The 23,387-nt window shown below is 40.9% G+C and overlaps 1 protein-coding gene across 4 annotated transcripts in view; it reads left to right on the forward strand.

The window, feature by feature from the left end:
- The first annotated feature begins 9,986 nt into the window (after window positions 1-9,986).
- FRMPD4 (FERM and PDZ domain containing 4) overlaps window positions 9,987-23,387 on the forward strand; it is a 310,006-nt gene continuing 296,605 nt past the window's right edge. For 3 of the 4 annotated variants that reach the window (XM_062603848.1, XM_062603849.1, XM_062603853.1), the window contains exon 1: window positions 10,009-10,549. In XM_062603848.1, the coding sequence (XP_062459832.1) occupies window positions 10,509-10,549 (41 nt within the window). In that variant the 5' untranslated portion in view covers window positions 10,009-10,508. Of the gene's footprint in view, window positions 10,550-23,387 lie in introns of all 4 variants that reach the window. The other variant, XM_062603855.1, reaches the window with a different exon arrangement.

Raw genomic sequence — 23,387 nt, forward strand, 5'->3', positions numbered from 1 at the left:
GTTTAAAATACAGTTTCCCAAATTACTGTATCCAAGGCTGCCAGCTTTCTTGTTTATTTTTAATCTCATAATATTTTGTGGGATTTTTTTCATTACAACTTTAACTTCTTGATAAATGCAATTGCCTAAAAGCTCTGGTATTACTAAATGTAAGTGTAGAGCCTTCAGGCTTGCAGATGAAACCCTGAAAGCATTAACTGAGGGCTCTATAATAGCTTAGAGACCAGAAGGGAAATAAATTAAAATGTACAACTTTTAAACCCTTTGTTTTAAAGTCAGTCTTATGATGTTTTTGGCTCTGATTCACCATTTCTGAAAGTTTGAACTGATAAGATCTGCATGCTGCAGCGTACAGACAAAAATAATGTGAGTTCGGTTTGTGCCTAGGTTTCCTTTATTGCAAGTTTTCAATCACACACATTTCTTGTTTGATTTTGCTGGATATTTTGCCTGTGCCAGACCACTGGATCATAAATTCTTCAAGTCAGAGATCTTGGCAATCTCTGCAGTCTTTCGACCAGATACTCCTTCCATGCTCCATTAATTACAATGTAAGTAATAACCTTAATAAACTTGCCAGAACTCCTTAGGAGCTCTTTCTTCTTTCATTTGTATTTAGCTTTCAATTTAAAACTTTATCTCCATTCAAATAAGGCAAGACACTTGGACTGGAATTCAGTGACAACCGTTCTATATCTAGACATCAAATGGCTGCAGTCTTATTACTACTGTGTACTTTATCTCCTTTGCAAACTGGGTTGCAAATATTTTAATACTAAAAAGAAAGAACTAAGAAGTGAAGGAAAATGTATCAATCCAAAGAGAACTGGACCCAAATGGATACAACATTGACAGAGGAAGCCAGCAAAGTCCAATACTGAGCAAGTATCAAGAGATTTGGAATCAATACGTACTGAGGAATGAGGGTAAAATTGCACAAGATGGCGTGCACCAACAGCTGAGTGGGAATTCAACCTCAACCCAAGCAAACAACCTCAACCCAAACAGCCAGTCAGGCCTTAGATGAACAGAATTGCCTTCAGGAAATGCTTGCAGTTTCCACTGACTTTGTAGGGACCTGGAGAGAACTATAGTTGTAAGGTGACTTTCAGGTAAGTAGAGTTTGTTTTGCACAAATAGGTGGCGAACATCTTAGGCAGGAAGTTGATGTGGGTTATGAACCCTACTGTGTGATTCTAATTCATCTTCACACTGCAATGGCTTTTTGACAATTTGGCCATTCATCTGGCAGAGACATAAGAGAAATGGGTCCTGATGGACAGCAATACCGAGTTGGCATGATGGATAACCAGAATAATTACTCAAGTGGATGGTTCAATACAACTACATATATCTTTCAAATTTTGCATGTTTTAACCCCCCCCCCAATCTTCTGACAGGTTTTCAAACTATACTAAACCAAGTTAATCATGAGGCAGTGTTAAGCCAGGTGTTGCACATCTTTCTCATAGATGTGTTTCTTTAGGCAGTCTTAAACTATGACAATGGGTACTCAAAGCCTGTGGTAGACTTAGCTTGGAATTTCACAGGCATCTGATTTATTTCTCCCAAGCATGTGTTGTGCTCTTTATAAGAAAATGGACCTCTTGGAGGAAGGGGAGATGTTCTCTTCCTTAGGGCTAAAATAGAAGGCTCGTGAGACAGCAGGATGGAATGAAAAAGAAAGCTATAGCATGGGGGCTGAAGCTCATGCATGGTTTGAAAGATTACAGTGAGGATGAGAGAGCAGCCCAGCATGCTTTGCAGGTAAAGGGAATTCTCCCCTTCTAGTTCCTGAGAACTAGAGCAGACAAAGCAGAATTTGCTGCTATTCAGCAAGCTGTTAAGTTAGTTGCAATCGTGGACTACCCTTCAAAGCACACTGGACTTGGAAGAACTCTGTAGAAAATTTAATTTCTCTTTATGTCTTCTTTTATCTCCCTTTTAAAAACCAAAGTTTTTAGGCTCTTTGAAAGACTCATCCAGGAAATAAAAAAAAAAGAAAAACTGTATCGTATTGTAAACATATAGTTGCAATGATCTCAGCAGAGAAACACAAGAAGCCTTTAACAGGACATTTATGTCACCTTAAAACACTCATTGGATTGATTAAAAACTACAGCCACATGTATTTCAGGGAAAATAAAGTGAGCAGCCTCTTTCCGCACCTCCTTCCTTACAGCTCCTCTGCAAGAAAAAGGAAAAATCTCATTTAGATCTGTGTTCCTTGCTGCAAGCTTCTTGGCAGTTTCACTGATACTTTTCTGACTGCTAAGCTTCAAAACAGTTCTGAACCTCAGCCATTTTATGAGGCCAGCAGTGATTTGAAAATACCAGTCCCTGCCATTTACATGGAGCAAGTCCTGATGTCTTGGACCCTACTGAAAACCCATTCACCTGTCAACTACTGAAAATAAGGAGATAAGGCAGGCAGGGGGAATGTGTATTGATATACTATCATTTTTCCATAGCTTTGTGGAACCTGTGCTAGGTTTCTTTTTGCAAGAGCAAGGAATATCTGGTAAGTATGTCACTGCTATTTCATGAAACAGAATAACTTTTAATTCCTTTATTACCGCATTCAGATGTAAAATGCTTATCAGTAGAAGATTTGTGTGCACATCACAAAATATAGATTAGAATTAAGAAACTATTTCTGTGACAACCCCCACACAGCACCAAAATAGCTACTCTGAAAAGCAGTGATATGAGGCGGATGATTAAATGTCAGTGAATTCTAAAGACTGTTTCTACTAGGGAGCACAAAGATCTTGCTCTAACATGCTTCTACCCTGTAAACTGATCTGCACAGACTGATGGTTCTTATGCTGTGCATTGGCTCTTTGACTCCCTTTTGAAGGTGTGCATGTCCACTTGTGTGATTAAGGTGCATGATGTAGACTGAAATGTCCTTCTCAGGGGAATGTTCTTCAGCTGACCTCCTTGCTTCCAACTTCAGGATGTGGTGTGCTGCAAAGGGGTAAGGGCAAGACAGGTCTGAGATAATAAGCATGAAGACAATACAGGCCCTTAAATTTCATTTAGATTGGAAGTGGTAGCTGAGGAAGAGAGTACAGGTGTGAAACACGCTAGTCAATGTTTCTTAATGATCCAGACAAACTGATTTCTGTTAACAGAAAACATGGCGTAAGTGTCTTCACATGCAGGTTACTCAGCCATGCAGTAAGCCACTTGCCTTCATGGGTATTAAAAGACTAGTTTTCTGTTTCCTCCTAACCAAAAGCATTAGGCTTGTACCATGTGGACATAAATAGTTTCCTAATTGCATTGTATGTAGAGAATACCTCTTATTGACTGCAGTGTGTTTCTAAAAAATGCGCACACTTTCCTATGAAAATTCTGTGAAATTTATGGCATCTTACTGTCCCTGTCAGCTTCCCATATACCAGATTCCCGTGGTAATTCTTTTCCAGTATTTATTGTCATGCCACATCATGGACTTAATTTCTATTCTAGAAACACTGCATGTCCTGAACAAAATCAAAACCCCCAAAGATTTTCACCAGTGGTCATTTGAATAAACAGAAGTGCCTTGAGCATGCAAGACTTCTTATCATGTTACTCAGTATGCTCAACATGTAACTACCTTATTGTATTTTACTCTAGACAGATTTGCCATCTTTTCTTCTATCTGGAATGAAACAGCATTCTTAATGCAAGCCACGTGATATACTTGCCTGTACACACCCTGAATACACAGTTACACTGGGAGCAAACACTGATCCACACAGACAGGAAGTTCTGTTGGCGCTATGGTCAAGAATAGGTGCTTCAGAGCGCTATAACCCACCTAAACTAGCAGTAATTACCCAGTGCTTGAAACCTCACATAAAATTTATGAGTCTGGATTTATTAAGCTTGCAATTAAGATCAAAAGAACACATTTTAGTGGATAAAGTATGGTGTGATCTCTAAAAACACAGGCTGAAAATTTCCAAACTAAATGCTGAAATTTGTCTTTCAGGATACTCAGGCAACTTTGTCTAAGCTGCTTGGTTTTTAGAAGTAACTAGCAATTCCTTTTTCATTTGTGAATGTTTAGTGTTACTGAGAAGTAGGCCACCTATCTGCAAATGCCTAAATATGGACTGAGAAAACTAGGTTTTGGCACCCAGATAAAAACACTGCGTCTGTGAAGTTTCTAGTCATTGTGAAAATTTGCCTTTTTTTTTCTCCTCTGAGTGCAAGCTATTTTGCTCTTATGAAGTTGTTTTTTTTTCCCCATCAGCTCAGATGGTTGTAGATATTTCCTAGGAAAATTCATGCAGAACAAAAGATTACAATGTTTCTTGAGTTTCACAGTAATGTCCTCTGCTGACAGGGGAAAAAAAAAAAAGAAATACTTTGTGTTCATAGCCAGACACACTGGCAAATTTACAAGCTATAGCTGAAATCATATTCTTGTACTGCCAAATAATAATAATTAAAAAAATATTTATGAAGATTTTAAACTTCCGACTACAAACAAAAATAAAAGCTTCCCACCCCAGTATGTTTCTCAGATATCCATCTTGTGCTAGGTTTGTTTCAATGGTGTTTTAATAAAAAGTAGATTATGCTTCTGATTTTTAAAATTCACCACAAATCTGATCATTATAATCACAACTGAATAACACAGTAGGTAATATTTAGAAGACTTCAGCATTAGTCCTGAGAGTTTTGTATTGTATTAATTTTAAAATGCATACCTTGGCAATTTCCTTTAAATTTGCAACTAAATTTTCAATCTGCAGACTATTTCAGTTAAAGTAAAAAAAAAGACACTTGATAGCAGAATTCAGATTTGCCTTGAGAAAGAGTGGATGAGGTTTTATTTTTTCTTTTTTTCTTTACTGTAAATAAATTTCAAGTACACTTACCTGCATGTTACCATTTCACATTTTTTTATTCATCTTTATATCTTTTTTTATGATTTGTGAAATCATATTTATTCAAGCAACACTTAAACACATGCTTAACTTTGCAGTTGTCTCGTTACATTTTAGGCTAAGTGGTGCCATGAATAGGGCTGCTCTTATAAACATGTTTTAAAGATTTTATTGACTTGGGTCTTTTGCCATTAAAAGAGACACTGTAGATAATTCCGCTCTTTCCATATTTTGCTTTGAATATTTTATACATATCCATTATAGAAAAGTGAATCCTTTTTTATAAAGACCAGTTTATTTTAAAATAAATAATGTGTTAGTATTGTCTTATCATCAAAGCAGATAATGTTATTTTTATGCTGCCTAAGGTCCCGTTCCTTAATTTGACATCATCTGCGTACTGCAACATATGAAAACATTTTTTTTAATGCTTTTTAATGTTGGAGGTTTAATATTCTGCAAGACTTTTCAGTTCATTATAGCAACCAGTAGTTTTTGTTAACTGTCTTTAACCAACCTGCTTGTACAGGTTTGACTATGTATGTCTGGCTTCAGCAGAATTGTTGTGTCAGTTTTAATATCCTTGTTTATTTTGTTCCATGCAATTCAGAAGCCTTTAGGCCTCCAGATTTATTTGTTTCTTAACTGGCAAGAAACCTTACCTGCTATTTAAATTTTCAACCATCTATAATTTAATTTTGCATTTGTATGTGACATATCATATCTATCCCACTAAATTATACAGCAAAAATGAAAACATTGAGTGTTTAATAGTCTGCATGGGTCAACAAAAAAATTATGCCTGATAAAGCAATTTGATGAAAGTGCCCAAAATGAGGTGTAGAAGCTGGTGTATAGATTCAAGGTAAGCAGAGGGATTTCTTGATAATGCTATAAATATGGACATAGAGTAAATTTGTAATGTTTACAGTGTTTATATATGGACTTGTATATGGGCAGTAAGCACCAAAGAAATGGATGCTAGAAAATGTGTGTTTTGAAGCTTCAATGATGAAAAAGGAATGCAACATTTTAAAATACAAGTAGCCCAGAGTACTACAGAACTAACCACATGATTTAGGCATAACTATCTTTAGAAACAGCATTCAGTAAATATCAGATCACAATGACAAAATAGCTTCCTTTGAAACTTTGCATCACCAGCTATGCATTAACACCTCATTACTCAACGGATTCTATTATCAGGTTCCTCTAAACATTGTTGGCATTTGGATATGAGTAATATCACCAAACACTGCAGAAAAATCATGATACCTTCAGCTGTTTTCTTGGGAGGTGAATTCAAAACCATTTTGAAAGTGAGATACAGCACTTTTAAGTATCTTTTTAAGAACCTAAAATATTAAAAACTATTGACTAGCCTTAAAAAAAAGCAGTGCATAGAGATGGGTTTAAAACTTCTGTTGAGAGGAAAACTTGTGAGACTTCCAAACATATTAAAATGAAAACTAGACCTTGGCCATTTCCAGGGGTTTCATGTTATGTTTTTGGTTCAGGATTCGACCTGTCTTCATTTAAACTATCAAATCCTACTCATCTTGTAACAAAACAGGTATTATACTGGTCCAGGTAAGAGTTTGTACTATGTGGTATCCAGGGAAGCCCAAAGCATATTCTTTCCTTCTGACTTAGAAGGAAAAATGAAAGACCCTAAAACCCAGGAATAAAAATAAATGTTTCTTCATTCATAAAGATATTTAAATTGCATCTTCACAGCAGTTTCCCTGGGACCAAAACAATTAGGGTATTCAAAAAATGAAGTCCTTACAGTGACTTAATTGTTTTTAAAGTTAAGATGGCATAACATTCCTACGTGCATTACATATGTGCCATTTCCTTTAGAACAAGGAATGTTACAAAACAAGACAAAGAATCCCTTCTCCATAAATGCATATGAAACTGCCATACCATATGAAGTTAAGGCTTTTACTGTCACGCAGTCAACACTAGGATATCTATGATTACATGAAACATTAGTATTATGTGTCATAATTGGATTACTTTGGACAAAATGTAACAATACATGGTAACAAAGCATCCTCAAAAAGCCATATTTACCATGCCATTCTAAAAAAACAACCAGCAAAGAATTCAGCCAGGAATTGATGTCAGACTCCGGCCTTAAGATTAAGAACTTCATGTTCAATTACTGTTTGTTACTGAGATACTAAATACATGTTGTTTTCCTGTCTGTCCTTATTCAGCATTTACATGCACCTTTGTCACCTTCAAACCGGCTTTATTTCACCTAACTTTAGACATCTGGAAAACAGTTCTCTAGTGAAAGGCAGGCATCTGGGCTTCGTCTCAGCTGGGGTGGACAGAGAAAATAAAGCACCTGCAGAAGGCAAGTTATGTCACTTTTTCTAGGAGGACATATTTTGGAGTGCTGAGTGTCTGTCGACCACAGACTTAGGGTGTGACTAGCTGAGGTTGGATCCCTAACTTTTGGTAATTAGTGAGAAGAATTCACTGTAGTAACTAAAAGGTATAAATGTATGTGCAAGAGCTCAGTCATGACACTGTATAGTTGATGCTCCTGCAAATGAAAATATAATACCAAAATATGATTTCTGAGTGTAGGTGAGAGATTCAAAGCCAGTCCTAACTATATATATCAACATTTACTCTTGAAATAGAGCAATGCCCACCACCTTGCTGCTTTGGGTAGGCAAATTTTAATCTTCTCCTATGGCCCTGGTGTAGTTTTATATTCAGTTGCTATGACACCAAAACCCAGAGAACCATGAACTGAAGCACTCAGTCTCATACCCCAGTCTCCTCACCATAGCAGAGCTGCAAAACGATATCAGGACTCAGCACAGCTGGAAGAAGCACATTTGTCCAGGTTCTCTGTTCATGTCTGCACATCTGGAAATATGACTACTGTGATACTAGTGTTAATGGACCTCCAAGATGTTAGCTATTCCAACAGTATCTTCACAGCCTTTCTGGAAAACATGTACTGTCGCAATAGCTTTTGCCTAGGAAAACAAAGATATAAAATTGCTATAAATATAGCAATGCTACATATATCTGTTTGGAATGTCAAAAAAAGAGAAGATAATTTAATCTTTATTTCAAATTTTAATGACTTTCCATAAAGCCTTAATATTTTGGATACACCCTGTGTTTACCATACTGATATATTTATAAATAATCTTTTTTACCTCTTAGTCTTTGTTTTGCTAGCAAGAACAAATAGCCACGCATAAGATCAACTCTTCATTACCTTTAATACTCTTTCAGCATTCTCCTGCACCTGCTGTCCTTTTTCTCAAATGTACTTTTTGAACAAGCTGAGTATGGCACTTCTGATCAGATCTTATGCTTTCTGCCTTTCTACCTGTCTCTATTGGAAATGCTCCAGTCAATGTATCATAGGATCCCATTTGCATTTCCACCTGAAGACCCTGAAACCACAGAAATTCTAGTGACCCCTCAGAACTTCTTCACTTCTCTGCCTCTCCCCACTTTAAGGTACCTTTACGTGACAAGCCTTGGAGCATGAAGTGCTCAAGACAGGAACTTCTTTTGATACAGAGCATATGTGCTTAATTTTATAGATGGTATATTATTCCATCAGCTTCAGTTAGCTTTGTAGGATCTTGGCCTATCTCCTCAGTCTATAAATAAATAATGACAGTTTTATAAATAAATCAGTTTCTAACCAGCTGAAACTGTGTTATCTTTGTAAATTTTACCAATCAATACAGCAGCATGAATGACAGGTGCAGGTTCTGCCTTTTATGAAAATCTGGTATAACAATAAATAAATATAGTTACATGGGAGAACCACACAAGTATTTTGATGCATTACCATAAAATACTTCATACGGCATTTCAGAATATGCCCAAACCGGTTACTTCCACTGTAGACCAGCAAGTGTTTTTTAGTTGGCAGTTCAATGTTCTTCCAGTGTAAATAGATGATCAATCATTTTCCGTTGTTACTGTTTTAAAGAATAGTTTGAAACCCAGTTCACAGTGACTGCTCATACTGTCTGCTCTTTTTGTTCTCTTATCAACACAAGTTTTAATATTAAAAACGTGCACTGTTTTCATCTGGCTGCTGGAAGCTGCATGTTGGGCTCTACTGTAACTTCTGAAGTTCTTGGTTGGTAGGAGAGTGCAGGTGCAAGCTTGCAGAAGAGACCAAAACTGTAAAGGCAGGAAATAAAGAGTGTACTAGCCTATTCAGGGAAAAAAATTATAAACACTGAAGTGGAGAAAAACCATTCCCATGCTGAGAATTATTGTACTGCAATGTAGAGCTTGTGGGAAGATGTATTTGAATTTTACTTACCTTTCTTACTTACAGGAAGCTTACAGAGAGCTAAACTCCAGTGTCTTTTTTGAAGCCTAATGCAGGGCAGAAGCATTAGGCAGCGTGTCTCTACTGTTCTTGCATCAAGACATCCGAACGTGTCATTTTTCTACAAGACGTGATATGAACAATGCTTGATTTTAATTAGTTGCCACAAACTAGCCTTACCATGTTTCCATCACAACGAGGACTCCGTTCCTCCAAGTCGTTTTTCCGGCACAGGTAGAGAGGTCCCAGGGTAGTACCACCGCCAGGCGGTGGACTCGAGCTCTGCCCATCAGCTGTCCACCGTTGGTGGGTGGTGAGCACCCAGTGCGAGGCCTGAAGCCAACGGCCCCTTCCACCCGGGGGGGAAGCACGGCCAAGTGCGATCGCCGAGGGGAGATCGCCGGGAGCGGGGCGAAGAGGCCTTTGCTTTCTCCAGTTTTTCTTCGGAGGAGGACCCTGGGCTGCAGTCTTCCTGCAATGCTCAAGGTGCTGCTCCCCGGCTGGGCAGTAGCCGCGTTTCCCCCACCGGGGCTGCCCGTCCCCTCTCCCAGCCGTGCCTCTCCCTGACGGGCAAGCCAGGAGAGGGCACCCCCTCAATGCCCGACCCCCTGCCCTCCGTTCCCGCCTCCGCCGCTGCGGAGGCCCTGCGGGGAGTCCCGCAGCGGCGTGAGGGCAGCCAGACCCTTTCGGCCCCCCGTCCCGCTCTCGGCGGTCTCGGGGTGGATCCAGCGGGCGGCGCTCGCCAGGTCCGCCGCCGCCTGCGCCCTGCGCTACCCCTCAGGAGGGGGAGACATTGCCGGCGACGGGAGAAACTCCCTGCTGCACCCTCCGCCTTCCTCAGCCCCCCCATCCCCACCGCCTTCCTTCTCTGGGGATACTGCAACGAGGCAGCGGGCGGCGGATAGCTGCCGCCTCCCGCTCAGCAGCTTCCCGGAGCTCTGCGGGGCCCGGGCGGAGGGCAGCCCTCCTGAGCGGCAGCCTCCTTCGCCCTCCTGATTCCTTGAGTTACATCAGGGAGGGGGCAAGGCGGCAGCGAGCGGGGCGGCGGGGAGGGGAGAGCAGAGAGCAGAGGGGGAGGGCTGCGCGCTGATGAGTGCTGCTCCTGCGAGATGCTGCACGCCCAGCTCCCAGCCGGAGGGGGGTAGCAGCCTCTGCCTCCGCCGGCTCCTGCTGTTGCAAGGGCTGTTGCTGCCGCTGGACGCAACCTTCTCCCGGCATGGAACTGCTTCTATCGTCGCCGCTGCTGGAGTGAGTGTGACGGGCAGAGCTAGCCGGCTGCATGGATGGATGTGTTTAGCTTTGTGAAGATTGGGAAGCTCTCCGGGTAGGTGTTTGCCGCCGCCGCCACTGCTGCTGCTGTTTCGCGACCGGCAGGCGTCCCGCGGCTCCGGGCGCTGCCCCTGCCCGGCGGAACAGCGGGTGGGTTGCCCGGTGTGGGGAGCGACCGAACCGCGCTCAACTTCCTGGGCAACGGGGCTCGGGGTGGGGTACTGGGCTGTCGCTGCCCCGGCGCTGCCGGGGCCGGTCCGAGTGGTTGCTTGCCTTCTCCCTTCCTATCGGATAAACGTGCGGGTCCCGCGGCGGTCGCTTCTTGCCGCGGTGCGGCCGCAGTTGGGTGAGAGCCGTGCCCGCCTTGAAACAAGGGCGTAAAGGGGTGACGGGAGCGGTTCTGAGAATGCAAAAGAGACAACGAGATCCGGAACCAGGGCGGCATGAGGGGGGAATGGTGGTGGTTTGAGGTGTGGTGGCCGCGTTGCCTCCGCGGGTGCGGAGAGGATAACTGTCATTTGCCGAGGAGAGGTGTCGAACTTCTGGGGCACCGGGGCACCGGCTGACAGCGCCTTGCCGCTGGTGAAGGGGCTCGCCCGGCCCCTCCGCTTCCCTCCCGGGGTACGCGCTGCCTCGGACGGTGAAATCGTACCCGTAATCTGAACGGTGCCCCTCTGCCGTTCCACGCGGTGATGGGCTCTGGGGCACGAGTGGGTTTGGCGTCCCTTATGTCCTGCTTGTAAGGCATGTACTTCTCGTTGTGTAAATGAGCGGTTGGTTAGGATTGTTTTTGCTTTCCGAATGAATATGCCTTTTAATGGCCTCGGAGTTGAGGTCTCTCTCCGTAGACTGTTGCATTTGCAGCTGGTGGCCAGGCCTGAAGCTGCATAGATGGATCAAGAGGCACAGCAGTCCTCGAACGTGTGCTCACCATAGTTAAATGTGACCAGAGGAAGCCCCTCTCAGTAACAGGGAAATCGTGCTTTATCTCGAAAGTGTGTAGTATAAAAGTATTCCAGTCTCAGGATTTTTTTCAGGGTTCTGGTGCGGGTAATCTTCCTAAAGGATTTAGCTTTGATCACAGTAACTAGAAGTGTTTCAAATTCTTATGATTCAGTGGTTCCTACACCATAGTTACCGTATCCTTTTCTGTTCATGAAGCACATATGAGTCTGAAATTGGGTGCTGTACAAAAGGGAGAGAGGCCTTGTCAAGGAAATACAAAAGCTGGCTTGCTCCAGTGGCGCTCAGGTAGGGAGCTTGTCAAAATGACAGATGATCTTTAAAAAACAAATACAGCATTTGTTACAGAACTTACACAGCGCCGCAGGTGCAGGCGTGGCCTTTATCCCCCCAAATTCCCACCATCGCACCTGGCTGTGATTACAGCTCTGCTCATGGCGATGCCAGTGCAGAACAGCTGCTATCATTCAAGCACATCATTGTCTCATCCTGCTCACAGCAATTTTACACCATGTGACAGCTACAACACTAGCAGCTTGCTCGGTTTTCTTTGGGTCGTCTTACCAGCCGATACCGCTAGAGCTGCAGCAGCAGTAAGTACCGGGGAAACTTTGACAAGAAGAAAAAAACGCTCATACAGATAAGGAGTAGGTAATGTAGAATGATATTTATTTCCAGGTAACTGAATTACTTGGCTTCTTCTGTTTGTTTGGAAACAGTGTTTTAGGAAAGGTCCCAGATCTTTGTGTCTCGTTTGAGCTAGAATCAAAGGTAGAGAAAGGGATGTGCTGCTTAGAGATGTTACTATGTAAGGTACATGGCAGTTTTTACACACATGTATATATTGTAAGGTTTGGTCTTTGTTAGTGTGTATAAATTCTGTAGCTTTCTACATACTTGAAGACGCTGCTGTTGCCAATGATGAGATTTCTATTTAACTAAAGGCGGATCATGCTATTTCTCCAGAAGAACCTGGAAGTTCTTTCAGAAATTCCAAGTTTCAAAGCTTGTATCTGGCTTCACTTGATTAAAGGATGAGAAGTACTTAGGGACTGAGTTTGTCTTGTAGATGGCAGTAAGTCATTTCTGTACTGAGCCCTCTTTTTGTTCCTAATTTTCTGGTTAAAAGACCTAATAGTTTACATAGGACTTTACTTGCTGTTTCCTTGGTAACAGCCAGGTATCTGTTCCAATTTTATGAGAGCTTCATGGAGCAGGCAGGTTCTAATGTATATCCCACTTTTAATCACTCTGTGTTTGGGTTGAAAACCAGTTTGTCTGAAAATGCCGGTTCCTTCTCTGCTGTTAGAAAGAAGGCCTTCCTGAAAGAAAGGAGTGAGGTGGTAAGCAGTATTTAAGTGGGAGTGCGATCTCACAGGCACATAATTTACAGAAATGCACTTGGCTGGTGCTGAACTTTTTATGACTTTTTAATGGTTTTCCTTTTTTTTTTTTTCTCCTAATTTTACTTTGTTGTGCATTCAGATCTCATTTTAGGTTGCAAGTCGCTATTACGTTTGTAGTCTGCAGCCTTGATTCTGCAGGCCGTGGCACAGATAAACTCTGTTATGCATGGCTACTTAAAAGGATACTTCTTAAAGTCACTGTATCATTTTAACTGATATGGTGAGAATTTAAATTTTGCCTTGATCAATTAATGTATAAGAGCAAAAGCTCTTATACAAAGCTCTTATCTAGGATAAACTTAAGATGGGGTATAAACTTTTAGAAGGCGGCTACTGGATATAAAATTCTACATAGTGTATGTAAAACATTCTTATGTTTTAATTATCTGTGCAGCTTTTTTATATGATACCTGTGTGTGTAGGGTCTTTTAGAGACTCACTTATGCAGCAACTTCAGCAGTTTTCCACAGTTGCTGGGTGAGCGGGGAATATGGGCATAATCTGGAAATGGGATGTGTGCAGAAATGAGAGAAAACACTAGACTAGTTTTATGACAGATGTGATCTATGGTAATCTTTTTCTCTCTTTGCATTTGTAGATCATTATGCATCAGATATAGATGCTTCATGGTAAGGGTTCTGTTGATTTCTAAAGATTGGAGATACCCATCTGACACTGAAAACAAAAATATTGTATAGTAATACCGGTTGCACTTTCACCGGTGTAGCCTCTCTCCCAACCCCTTTTTGGAAATTCACCAACCTAGTAATGGTCTGATATAATTGTTTTGGTATAAATACTGGGGCCTCATTCTCTGGAGAAGGAAAAAACAGCAAACAACCCTTTTCTTGTAGTGAATTTCCAAGTATAGGAATGATTGACAAGCCATGCTTAACTGATCAGTACTCTGATGTGAAGCTGTAAAAGGCAGGTGAATATTTCTGTAGTGTGAGCTGCATAAGCATGTGTGGCATGTGGTAGTGTCTGTAATTTGGGAGGGAGGATTAGTACAATAGATAAGGTGCACATGAAACCTGCCAGATTAGGTTGGATCAGAAGTCTCTCTTGCCTGATATTCTTTCTTAACTGCTTTCAGCAGCTGCTTGGAGAAAAAGTAGAATGAGCACAGGTATGAAGTGGTGATATGAGTGTAGGTATCGAGAGTGGAGAAAGTGCTGAATATGAAATGGAGTGTTTTCAGATCAAGGTAAATCTGTGTAAAGGGCACAGTGCCAAGTTTCTAGGCTATACTGGACAGATGAACTATGAAACAGTAGGTCTGAATAAAGAATGGAGGTTAGCAACAGTTTAAGCCTGTATTCATAGAATATATTTTTAGTTAGAAAATCTGTTTATTGGGAATGGCTGTTCTCATGATGTCTATAGATGTTAGTCCTATTTCAAAGCTTTCATAGCAGGATATAAAACTTTAATATGGAAAGATGCTTTAACTAGATACCACCTGAATGTGACTGAGTGGGGTAGTGACCCTTCAGAGTTGGGATGTACAGCTCCTGTAACAGTGCCAAGTAACGTTAGATAAAAAATAACGTGACTGTCCACATGAGTGGCCATCAGTCTGTAAGCTGTGGCAATACTGGTAAGGGTAGGTTGGACATCTCTGTCACACAGTTAACTTTGCGGGAGAAGTTCTGAGCTCATCCAAACCATTTGTCACCAGAAAGGAATCCTACCCAAAATCAGGGCTGCAGTATGGGGTTGGAAAGTGGAAATCTGCACTACCTCATTAAAATTAATGGAGAGTTAGCCCTGTATAACAAACAGAAGGATATCAGCAGGACTCGGACCTGTCCTTAACAATGATGCTAACTTGTGGAAAGTGGTAGGTAAATTTATCATACCTGGATCATATCTTTACTTTTCTGCTTGTATTTTGCATTGCCATCATTATTGTTGTTCAAATGTATTCCTTTAAAAACTGGATGTGAATAGCCGTATCTGTACCTTTTGGAATCAGCTTTAAAACAACAACAGAACAATCCCATAATCCTCCAAGCTCTTCTATTCAGAGAGCATTAAAATATGGTGTTTTTTTTTTTTTTTTTCCTGTGATTATGCTAAACCTGAGGCCGAGTTTCTTACGGAGGAGGAACCTCTTACAAAGTTCTTTATCGTTGGACTGGATAAATTTTCCATTTTTGCCTCTTATCTTTCCATAGCTGAGCATCTCTAATTGAGTAGATTGACTTGATACCTGCCGAAACATTTGGGCTTTTGGGTTCTTACTGCTTATTAAAGTGACGCATGTCTAAACAGACTCCAATTTTTGAAGTCTTCTTCTTGTGTTTTTCAGCCTTTGCAGCCCTGTACTCATCTTGTTCTCTCCAGATACTCTTTACATGTCCTGCCAAACTGGTGTGAAAGGTTCTCTCCTAATCTGTCTTCAAATCTAACAAACCATAAGATGTGTTTGTAGATTCTGAATATTTGGTTCTGCTTTTTACAGGGAATAAGGTTGCTTGGCTCCATGGTTTAGTTATTTTTATGTGGCCAAGCAGATGCACATTTCCAGATTTAAGGTTCTGAGGTAAGTCAGTCAGTCTGTTTAATTTTTTTTTAATTTTTTTTTTTTTTTAGGACTTTGAGAAGATTTTGGGATGCTTATCTCTCTTTAGTTTATCAGCATAGCATCTTTCTTTCCCTGTGATTTTCCTTGTCATGTTTTTAGTTCACTGTGATGTTTAAGAAGCCATCCTAATGCAGAGACAATTAAAAATGTGCTTAAGTTACTGATGCTATTTTACAGATAACTTTTAGAACAATTTTTATGAGTACCCTTTGAAATGACAATATCATAGTTGGTAAGACATTTTCAGTATTTACAAAAGACTGTGTCAGTAAGAAAGCCTATGATTATCCTTTTTTATGCCTAAAGGAGGTAATTGAATTCTGAAAAGGATTTTATTACACTGGATGATAATTCAAATAACCATGAATTAAATTCACCTTTCTTTTTTTTTCTTGAGGACTGCATTACATTTAGTGAAATATTTGTCTATTCACATTAATATAAGAGCTTTACCTTTTCTTATTTGTCTGTTTTGTTAGCTGGCACGTAGCACAATAGACACGTGCTTTAACATCTGTAATGTTAGTAATGTTGTATGTCATAACACAGCAGTTTAGAGATTTATTAAAATGATTCCTTATATTATGAACTGTTCTAAACTTGTCAAGTGGCCAGTGAATGATGATGCAATTCTGCTAAATATGTATGTTCTCTAAATGCTGTCTGCCTAGTGATACAGTGCTTCAAAGATGTAACCAGAAATAACCTTGTCTCTGGAAATTTTTGAGAAAGTATGAAAAAGGATTCCACAATTAATGCTTTTCTTTCTCCCTCTTGTATTAATTCCAAAGATGGATTGCAGACTTTAAGAATGTGTGCTCTGATTTAAGAACAATCATAACACATGCAGGTTCAGTATAATAGTTTCATTTCTAGAAGGTCTGGTCTTTGACTTGCTTTTGTTTTCAATCTGTGATGTCAAATCCCTAGTGACATGGTTGTATCAAGAATCTTGGTGTAGTTTCTTTTTTAATCATAGCTTGCATCAGTGTCCTTGTCTGTTCACATTTAAGTCAATCTGTTAATATTCTCATATGGTTTGAGACAACAGATAGAAAAGGTGGGATTTTTTTTCTTTCTTCTATATTTGTGGGTACCAGAAAGAGCCTGAGGTGTTTTATAGTTTTTTCTTTAGGGTGTTTTTCTTTTTTTTTTTTTTTTTGCTTGTTTGTGATTTTCTTGGTGGGTTGGTTTTGGGTTTTTTAAGAAGCCTGCCTATCTTTTCAGTCTGACGATTCATGTACGAAATTCCAGTTAAATTGAAAAAAATTCCTTAACTATAACAGTAATACAAAATGAGGGCGTGTTTCCATATTTTGCAGCATTCTAGGTCATTATGGAAGTGGACCAAGCTGTTCGTAGAAAATACAAACCGTAACCTGAAACAATGAATGGATAGTGCTCTTAGCTCTTCTGGTGATGTGACAGAGAAGGGGTATTTTACTGCTCTGGACCACTCTTTCAAGTAGTTACGTCACTATGAAAACTTAGTATCTGTCTGGTGTGATGAACTGAGTAAAGTCATCTAAAAGCTACCATCTCCTGTAAAATGAACCATTATCTGGGAAGGGTCTGTAACAGCTGAAGACAAATAATGCAAAAAATCAAATGTGAGGAAGGAAAAAGTAATTCTGGTTTCCATTCCTACATACTGTGTCATGTACAAGTAGCTCTAGTAAAGCTCTATTAAACCAGATGAGACCATCCAGGTACAAGAATTACTCATTTCAAGAATGTTTGCACGTAACATATTTAGGTCTACTACGTTATGGAAACTTTCAGTGCTGATAAGGTATCTGTTTAAATATTGTAAGGACATGCCTTGAACAGGAATGGACTTCTGATAATATGAAATTGCACTTAACGCTGCTTTTTATATTTATGAGTTATTGTGATTAAAGTTTTCCGAGGTACCTTGAAGAAACTTGTGAACTCAAAAGGTTGTATGTTTATTGATGGCATGTTTGAAGACTTTTAAAAGAATCTGTGAGACCCAGTTTCTGATAATTTTTCTATTGGCTAGAGATGAAACAAATAACAATACCAATAGTATAAATTTCAGCAATTAATTGCAGGTTAAAATACTAGGAAATTCAACACTACTTAAAATCTAAAGATGTGAAAGTACATTGGAACTAGAAATATGAAGTACTCCAGGACTCCTTTCTGACCTAAATCAGGACCTGGTGTTGTAGAAGTCTCTACTGGTATTCCTGTAGTTCAGATTCTATAGAAACTATAGAACCAGGAATTTATTTTCAGTATTTTAAATTTCTGGTTTTATAGAAATTATTTTTGTTGGTTTTAATGACCAATGAAGAAGAACTTAACGATGTTTTGAATGGCTAAGAACACCCTGAAGAAGTAGAATGAGTTTGGTAGTGGGTAATGCCAGGCTGCAGCCTATTAAAGAATTTTCACTGATGACTTAAAATAGGAAAAGGATGTGGTAAAAAGCTGATTAGTATATTTGAAGTAAACTCCTTTGTGAGATTTATTGCTTGGGCAAAAATAACTTCCTTTGATGTTAAGGAAAACAGTTATTGACTTGGGTGTTTTCACAACTGGTTTGAGTTAATAGCTTGTGGTTTAACCCCAGCCAGCAGCTAAGCACCACACAGCCTCTTGTTCACTCACTCCCTAGCAGGATGGGGGAAAGAGAATCGGAAGCATAAAAGTGAGGAAACTTGTGTGTTAAGAGCAGTTTAATAATTGAAATAAAAGAATAATAGCAACAATAATAGTAACAATTTGTAATGAAAAGGAAAGAGTAACAGGGAGAGAAATAATGCCCAAGAAAGCAAAGTGATGCTTACCATGACTGACCGATGCTCAGCCAGTTCCTGAGGAGCAGCCTCCAGGCCCACCTTCCCCCCAGCTTTATATGCTGACCATGATGCCATATGACGTGGAATATCCCTCTGGTCAGTTGACGTCAGCTGTTCTGGCTGTACCCCCTCACAGCTCCTTGTGTACTCCCAGCCTCCTTGCTGGTGGGGTGGGGTAAGGAGCAGAAAAGTCCTTGGCTCTGTGTAAACAAAAGCTCAACAAAAGCTAAAACATCCCTGTGTCATCAACACAGCATTTCCAGCACAAATCCAAAACACAGCCCCATACTGGCTACCATGATGAGAATGAACTTAATGCCAGCACATAGCTTTAGATGAAACACTTGAAATTGTCAGTGGGGATTGAATGCAAGCCTTTTCATTTTAATTATTATAAAGCTAGTGAAGGGAATTGCTGGGTATCAATTTTAGCAATGAGAATTTGTGGAGATAAGGTTCTGGAGAACAGATGGATATCTTGCACAACTTTGAGAACCATTGGTAAGAAGATTTGCATGGAGAATATAAGGAAGGTGGAGAAGACAAAGAAGGAATATCTGTATGCTAAACTCAAGTGTTGGGAATGAATCCTTTTATGATCTGGTTCTTGTTAAAGTGTATTTTTGGATTCTCCTTGAGATTTTTTAAGCTTTAAGGGAAAGAGACTTGGGATATTGGAATATATTATGACTTTTTTTTTTTTTTAAAGATACAGAAAGTGTGTATGTGTGGATTGATGAAAATTACTTTAGTGATTTACATTAACAATCAAAAAGGCTAATAACGCGTCCCTTCTGTTCTTCAGAATCTATTTCTGTATGTGTTTTTTGTTTGTTTCGGGGGAGTGGGGGAGAGAAGACATAATTCTTGAAAATAACCTCATTTAGGAAGAAAATGTCAGATGAGTATTTGTAAAATTTTGTAGTACTGATTGTATCCTATTTACAATGAAGATTTTCCAGAGGTTTATCGTTCAGTTGAACTATCAGCCTTTCTTGTAAGTGTTTACACATTTATATAAAATACTCTTCTGGCATTATGCAGCCTATAAGTTTTTGCTTACCTTGCCTATAGATTTTGCAGTTTCTCTGTTTGTTTTTAATCTTGAATTTGTGGTTTTATTACTCTTGATTTGGCAGTACTCTTATGTTTTGAGAGCAAAATGCCCATTATTCTATGGCAGTAAATGCTACCAGAAGCACTAACAGTTGCATCAGCCATGTAGAACAAGCTAGACGTGTTACAAGTCATAGAATCATAGAATCATTAGGGCTGGAAAGGACCTTAAGATCATCTAGTTCCAACCCCCCTGCCGTGGGCAGGGACACCTTACGCTAAAACATATCACCCAAGGCCTCGTCCAACCTGGCCTTGAACACTGCCAGGATTGGAGCATTCACAACCTCCTTGGGCAACCTATTCCAGTGCCTCACCACCCTCACAGGAAAGAATTTCCTTCTTATATCCAATCTAAACTTCCCCTGTTTAAGTTTTAACCCGTTAACCCTTGTCCTATCACTACAGTCCCTGATGAAGAGTCCCTCTCCAGCATCCCTTCAGGTACTGGAAGGCTGCTATGAGGTCTCCATGCAGCCTTCTCTACTCCAGGCTGAACAGCCCCAACTTCCTCAGTGTGTCTTCATATGGGAGGTGCTCCAGTCCCCTGATCATCCTCGTGGCCCTTCTCTGGACTTGTTCCAACAGTTCCATGTCCTTTTCATGTTGAGGACACCAGAACTGCACACAATACTCCAGGTGAGGTCTCACGAGAGCAGAGTAGAGGGGCAGGATCACCTCCTTCAACCTGCTGGTCACGCTCCTTTTGATGCAGCCCAGGATACAGTTGGCTTTCTGGGCTGCAAGCGCACACTGCTGGCTCATGTTCATTTTCTCATCAACCAACCCCCCCCAAGTCCTTCTCCGCAGGGCTGCTCTGAATCTTTTCTCTGCCCAACCTGTAGCTGTGCCTGGGATTGCTCCGACCCAGGTGTAGGACCTTGCACTCATGAGCTGGCATCAGCCCACCTCACAAGCGTGTCAAGGTCCCTCTGGATGGCATTCCTTCCCTCCAGCGTATCAACCGAACCACACAGCTTGGTGTCATCGGCAAACTTGCTGAGGGCGCACTCAATCCCACTGTCCATGTCAGCGATGTAGATGTTGAACAGGACCGGTCCCAACACCGATCCCTGAGGGACACCACTCGTTACTGGTCTCCAGCCAGACATTGAGCCATTGACCACAACTCTTTGCATGCGGCCATCCAGCCAGTTCTTTATCCACCGAGTGCTCCATCCATCAAATCGATGTCTCTCCAATTTAGAGACAAGGATGTTGTGTGGGACAGTGTGGAACACTTTACACAAGTCCAGGTAGATGACATCCACTGCTCTACCCCTGTCCATCAGTTCTGTAGCCCCATCACAGAAGGCCACCAAATTGGTCAGGCAGGATTTCCCCTTAGTGAAGCCATGCTGGCTGTCACCAAGCACCTTGTTGTTTTCCATGTGCCTTAGCATGCCTTCCAGGAGAATCTGCTCCAAGATTTTGCCAGGCACAGAGGTGAGACTGACTGGTCTGTAATTCCCTGGGTCATCCATTTTCCCCTTCTTGAAAATGGGGGTTATATTTCCCTTTTTCCAGTTGTTGGGAACTTCACCTGACTGCCATGATTTCTCAAATATGATGGCCAGTGGCTTCGCAACTTCATTTCCCAGCTCCTTCAGGACCCACGGATGGATCTCATCAGGACCCATGGACTTGTGCATGTTCAGATTTTTAAGATGGTCTCGAACCAGTTCCTCTCCTACAGTGGGCCCAAGGTCTTCATTCTCACAGTCCCTGCATCTGCCTTCCAAGACTTGAGTGGTTTTGTCAGAGTCTTTGCCAGTGAAGACCGAGGCAAAGAAGTCATTCAGAACCTCAGCCTTCTCCAAATCCTGTGTAGCCAGTTCTCCTGAGAACTTCCGGAGGGGGCCTACATTCTCCCTAGTCTGTTTTTTATTTGCTATGTACCTGTAGAATCCCTTCCTGTTATCTTTAATACCCCTAGCCAAGTTTAATTCTAACTGGGCCTTAGCTTTCCTAACCTGGTCCCTAGCTTCCTGGACAACATCCCTGTACTCTTCCCATGCCACCTGACCTTGCTTCCACTTATTATAAGCCTCTTTTTTCAATTGAATTTTCCTCACGTGCTCCTTATCCATCCAAAGAGGTCTCCTGACCCTCCTGCTGCACTTTCTTCTGGTTGGGATGCAACCCAACCAGAGTTGGGTTGCATCAAGTCTGAGCTGCATGTATTCCACTTGTGTGGAGTATTTGACTGAAACAGAGCAGTAGAGACCTGGAGAAATAGTCCCTATCTAAAAAGATTAGTAGCACCAGGATGCTTCATATCAAGAACCTGAATCCCTCAACAATGTCACTGACTTTGGCTTGCTTTTAATGCAGCTATCACAAGCCTGATTTCTTGAAGCATCAATAAAAGGAGCATAAGAGAGCGGAGGTTGCGGTTGCACAGAACAGTCCACTCCAATGATGCTAAAGTTAAAGTTTATCTTTGCTTATGACGTTAGGCCTTTATCCCACAGAAAATGGAAAGTTACTCTAACATCAGCTTTAAGGCCTTGCCTACTCTAGAAAAAAGTAGGCTGTTTATTTAACTGCAATACATAACAAGTTGCACAACTTCAGCACAGAAAAGACAAGTGTGACTTGTTCTGACTGTAAGATGTGACTAGTCAAGTCAAAATGTGGTTTATGAGTTCAGGTAGAAATGATAAAAATTCATCTTTTTTTTTTTTTCTGCCAGTATGTTGTGGATCATATGAAAACTGTAATTTCAACGCATCTGCTTTTCTTTATTTTTTACTTTTTGAAACCTCAGATGTTGTTAAACAAAATGTTAATTTTTATGTTTGAAGAAAAATTATTTTTTTCCAGGGAGAGAGGCATATAGCTTTCTCATGAAGGTGGCTGCCTGCCTAGGTTTTTACTTTGCATTATGTAGTGTAGGTTACCTGTCATGTTTTACAAGGACTGCATCCTCTTCTGCAGGGCATGCAGAAGAGGGGCAGAGAAGAACTGGGCATGGGGAGCGATCTGTACTTGAGTATTCTGCTGTGAGGGCAGGGTGAATAAGTGCTTGCTACAGCATGTAACAGGGGAAGAGCAGCAGAGGTAGGAAGAGAGAAGAAACTGAAGAAAGAAAGTTAATGAATGTTGTACTGAATGAGGGCTTGTTTACCTTGGGTGAATTGAAGTAACTGTTCAAGATTAGCTGATCTTTATGTGAAGATGAACTTGCATTGTTGCCTGGGTAGGAGTTTATTTGCTCCATAAAGCTGGTTGAACTAACTGGTCAGATGTGCTGTAATTTGAAAAATATATATATATATTTTTTTTTTAAGGAAGAAATGATTCCAGCATTGCAATAGAAAAGCTGTTTTGTTTTTTTTTTTTAAGGTCTCGAGTTTCTTATTGAAACTTTCTTTCTCCAAGAGGTTTCTGGGCTGAGCTTGCCCAAGCTCAACATAAGAAGTAAGGTGGTCCCTGTTTCCCTGTCTGCTGAGAAACACTGTAATCAGGATGGTGTTTTTTTTCAGAGTGAAGCTCATCCCTTGCACTTGATAACTGGTGAGCCCTGTTCCACCCCCCCCCCCCCCCCCCAAATGCAAATAGCTTCAAAATCTATAGTAATTTGGGAGCATGCTTATATTTTATGATGTCATAAAAATACCTCCCGAACCAGAAGGGATTCTTTTTTCCTTTTTTTTTTTCCTATTGGCATGGGAAAGAATTAGGAGTGGGCCCTGGCACTTGGACGCACTTGAATGGGACACTGCTGTACTATGGTCGACCTCATGTAACTGCTGATGGCTGGAGGCCTCATGAGACTGTGGGGTCTGATCTCTGCTTTCTTCTTTTTCCCCCTCATCTTGTTCCCTGCAGGTCTTTATGTACATCTTGCACCATGGTGAGTTACTTCAGGGACTAAAATCACTATAAAACTGGTTATATGTTTCTTTTTTGCTGACCTAGATACCTAAACTGGCCTGGCAAAAGCGATTGAAACATTTTGTCTTGGGCAGCAAGGTGGAAGGGGAG

This window comes from Pezoporus occidentalis, unplaced genomic scaffold (assembly GCF_034315485.1).
Source record: "Pezoporus occidentalis ecotype Australia unplaced genomic scaffold, CSIRO_AGI_Poc_V1 ctg81, whole genome shotgun sequence".
NCBI lineage: Eukaryota > Metazoa > Chordata > Aves > Psittaciformes > Psittacidae > Pezoporus > Pezoporus occidentalis.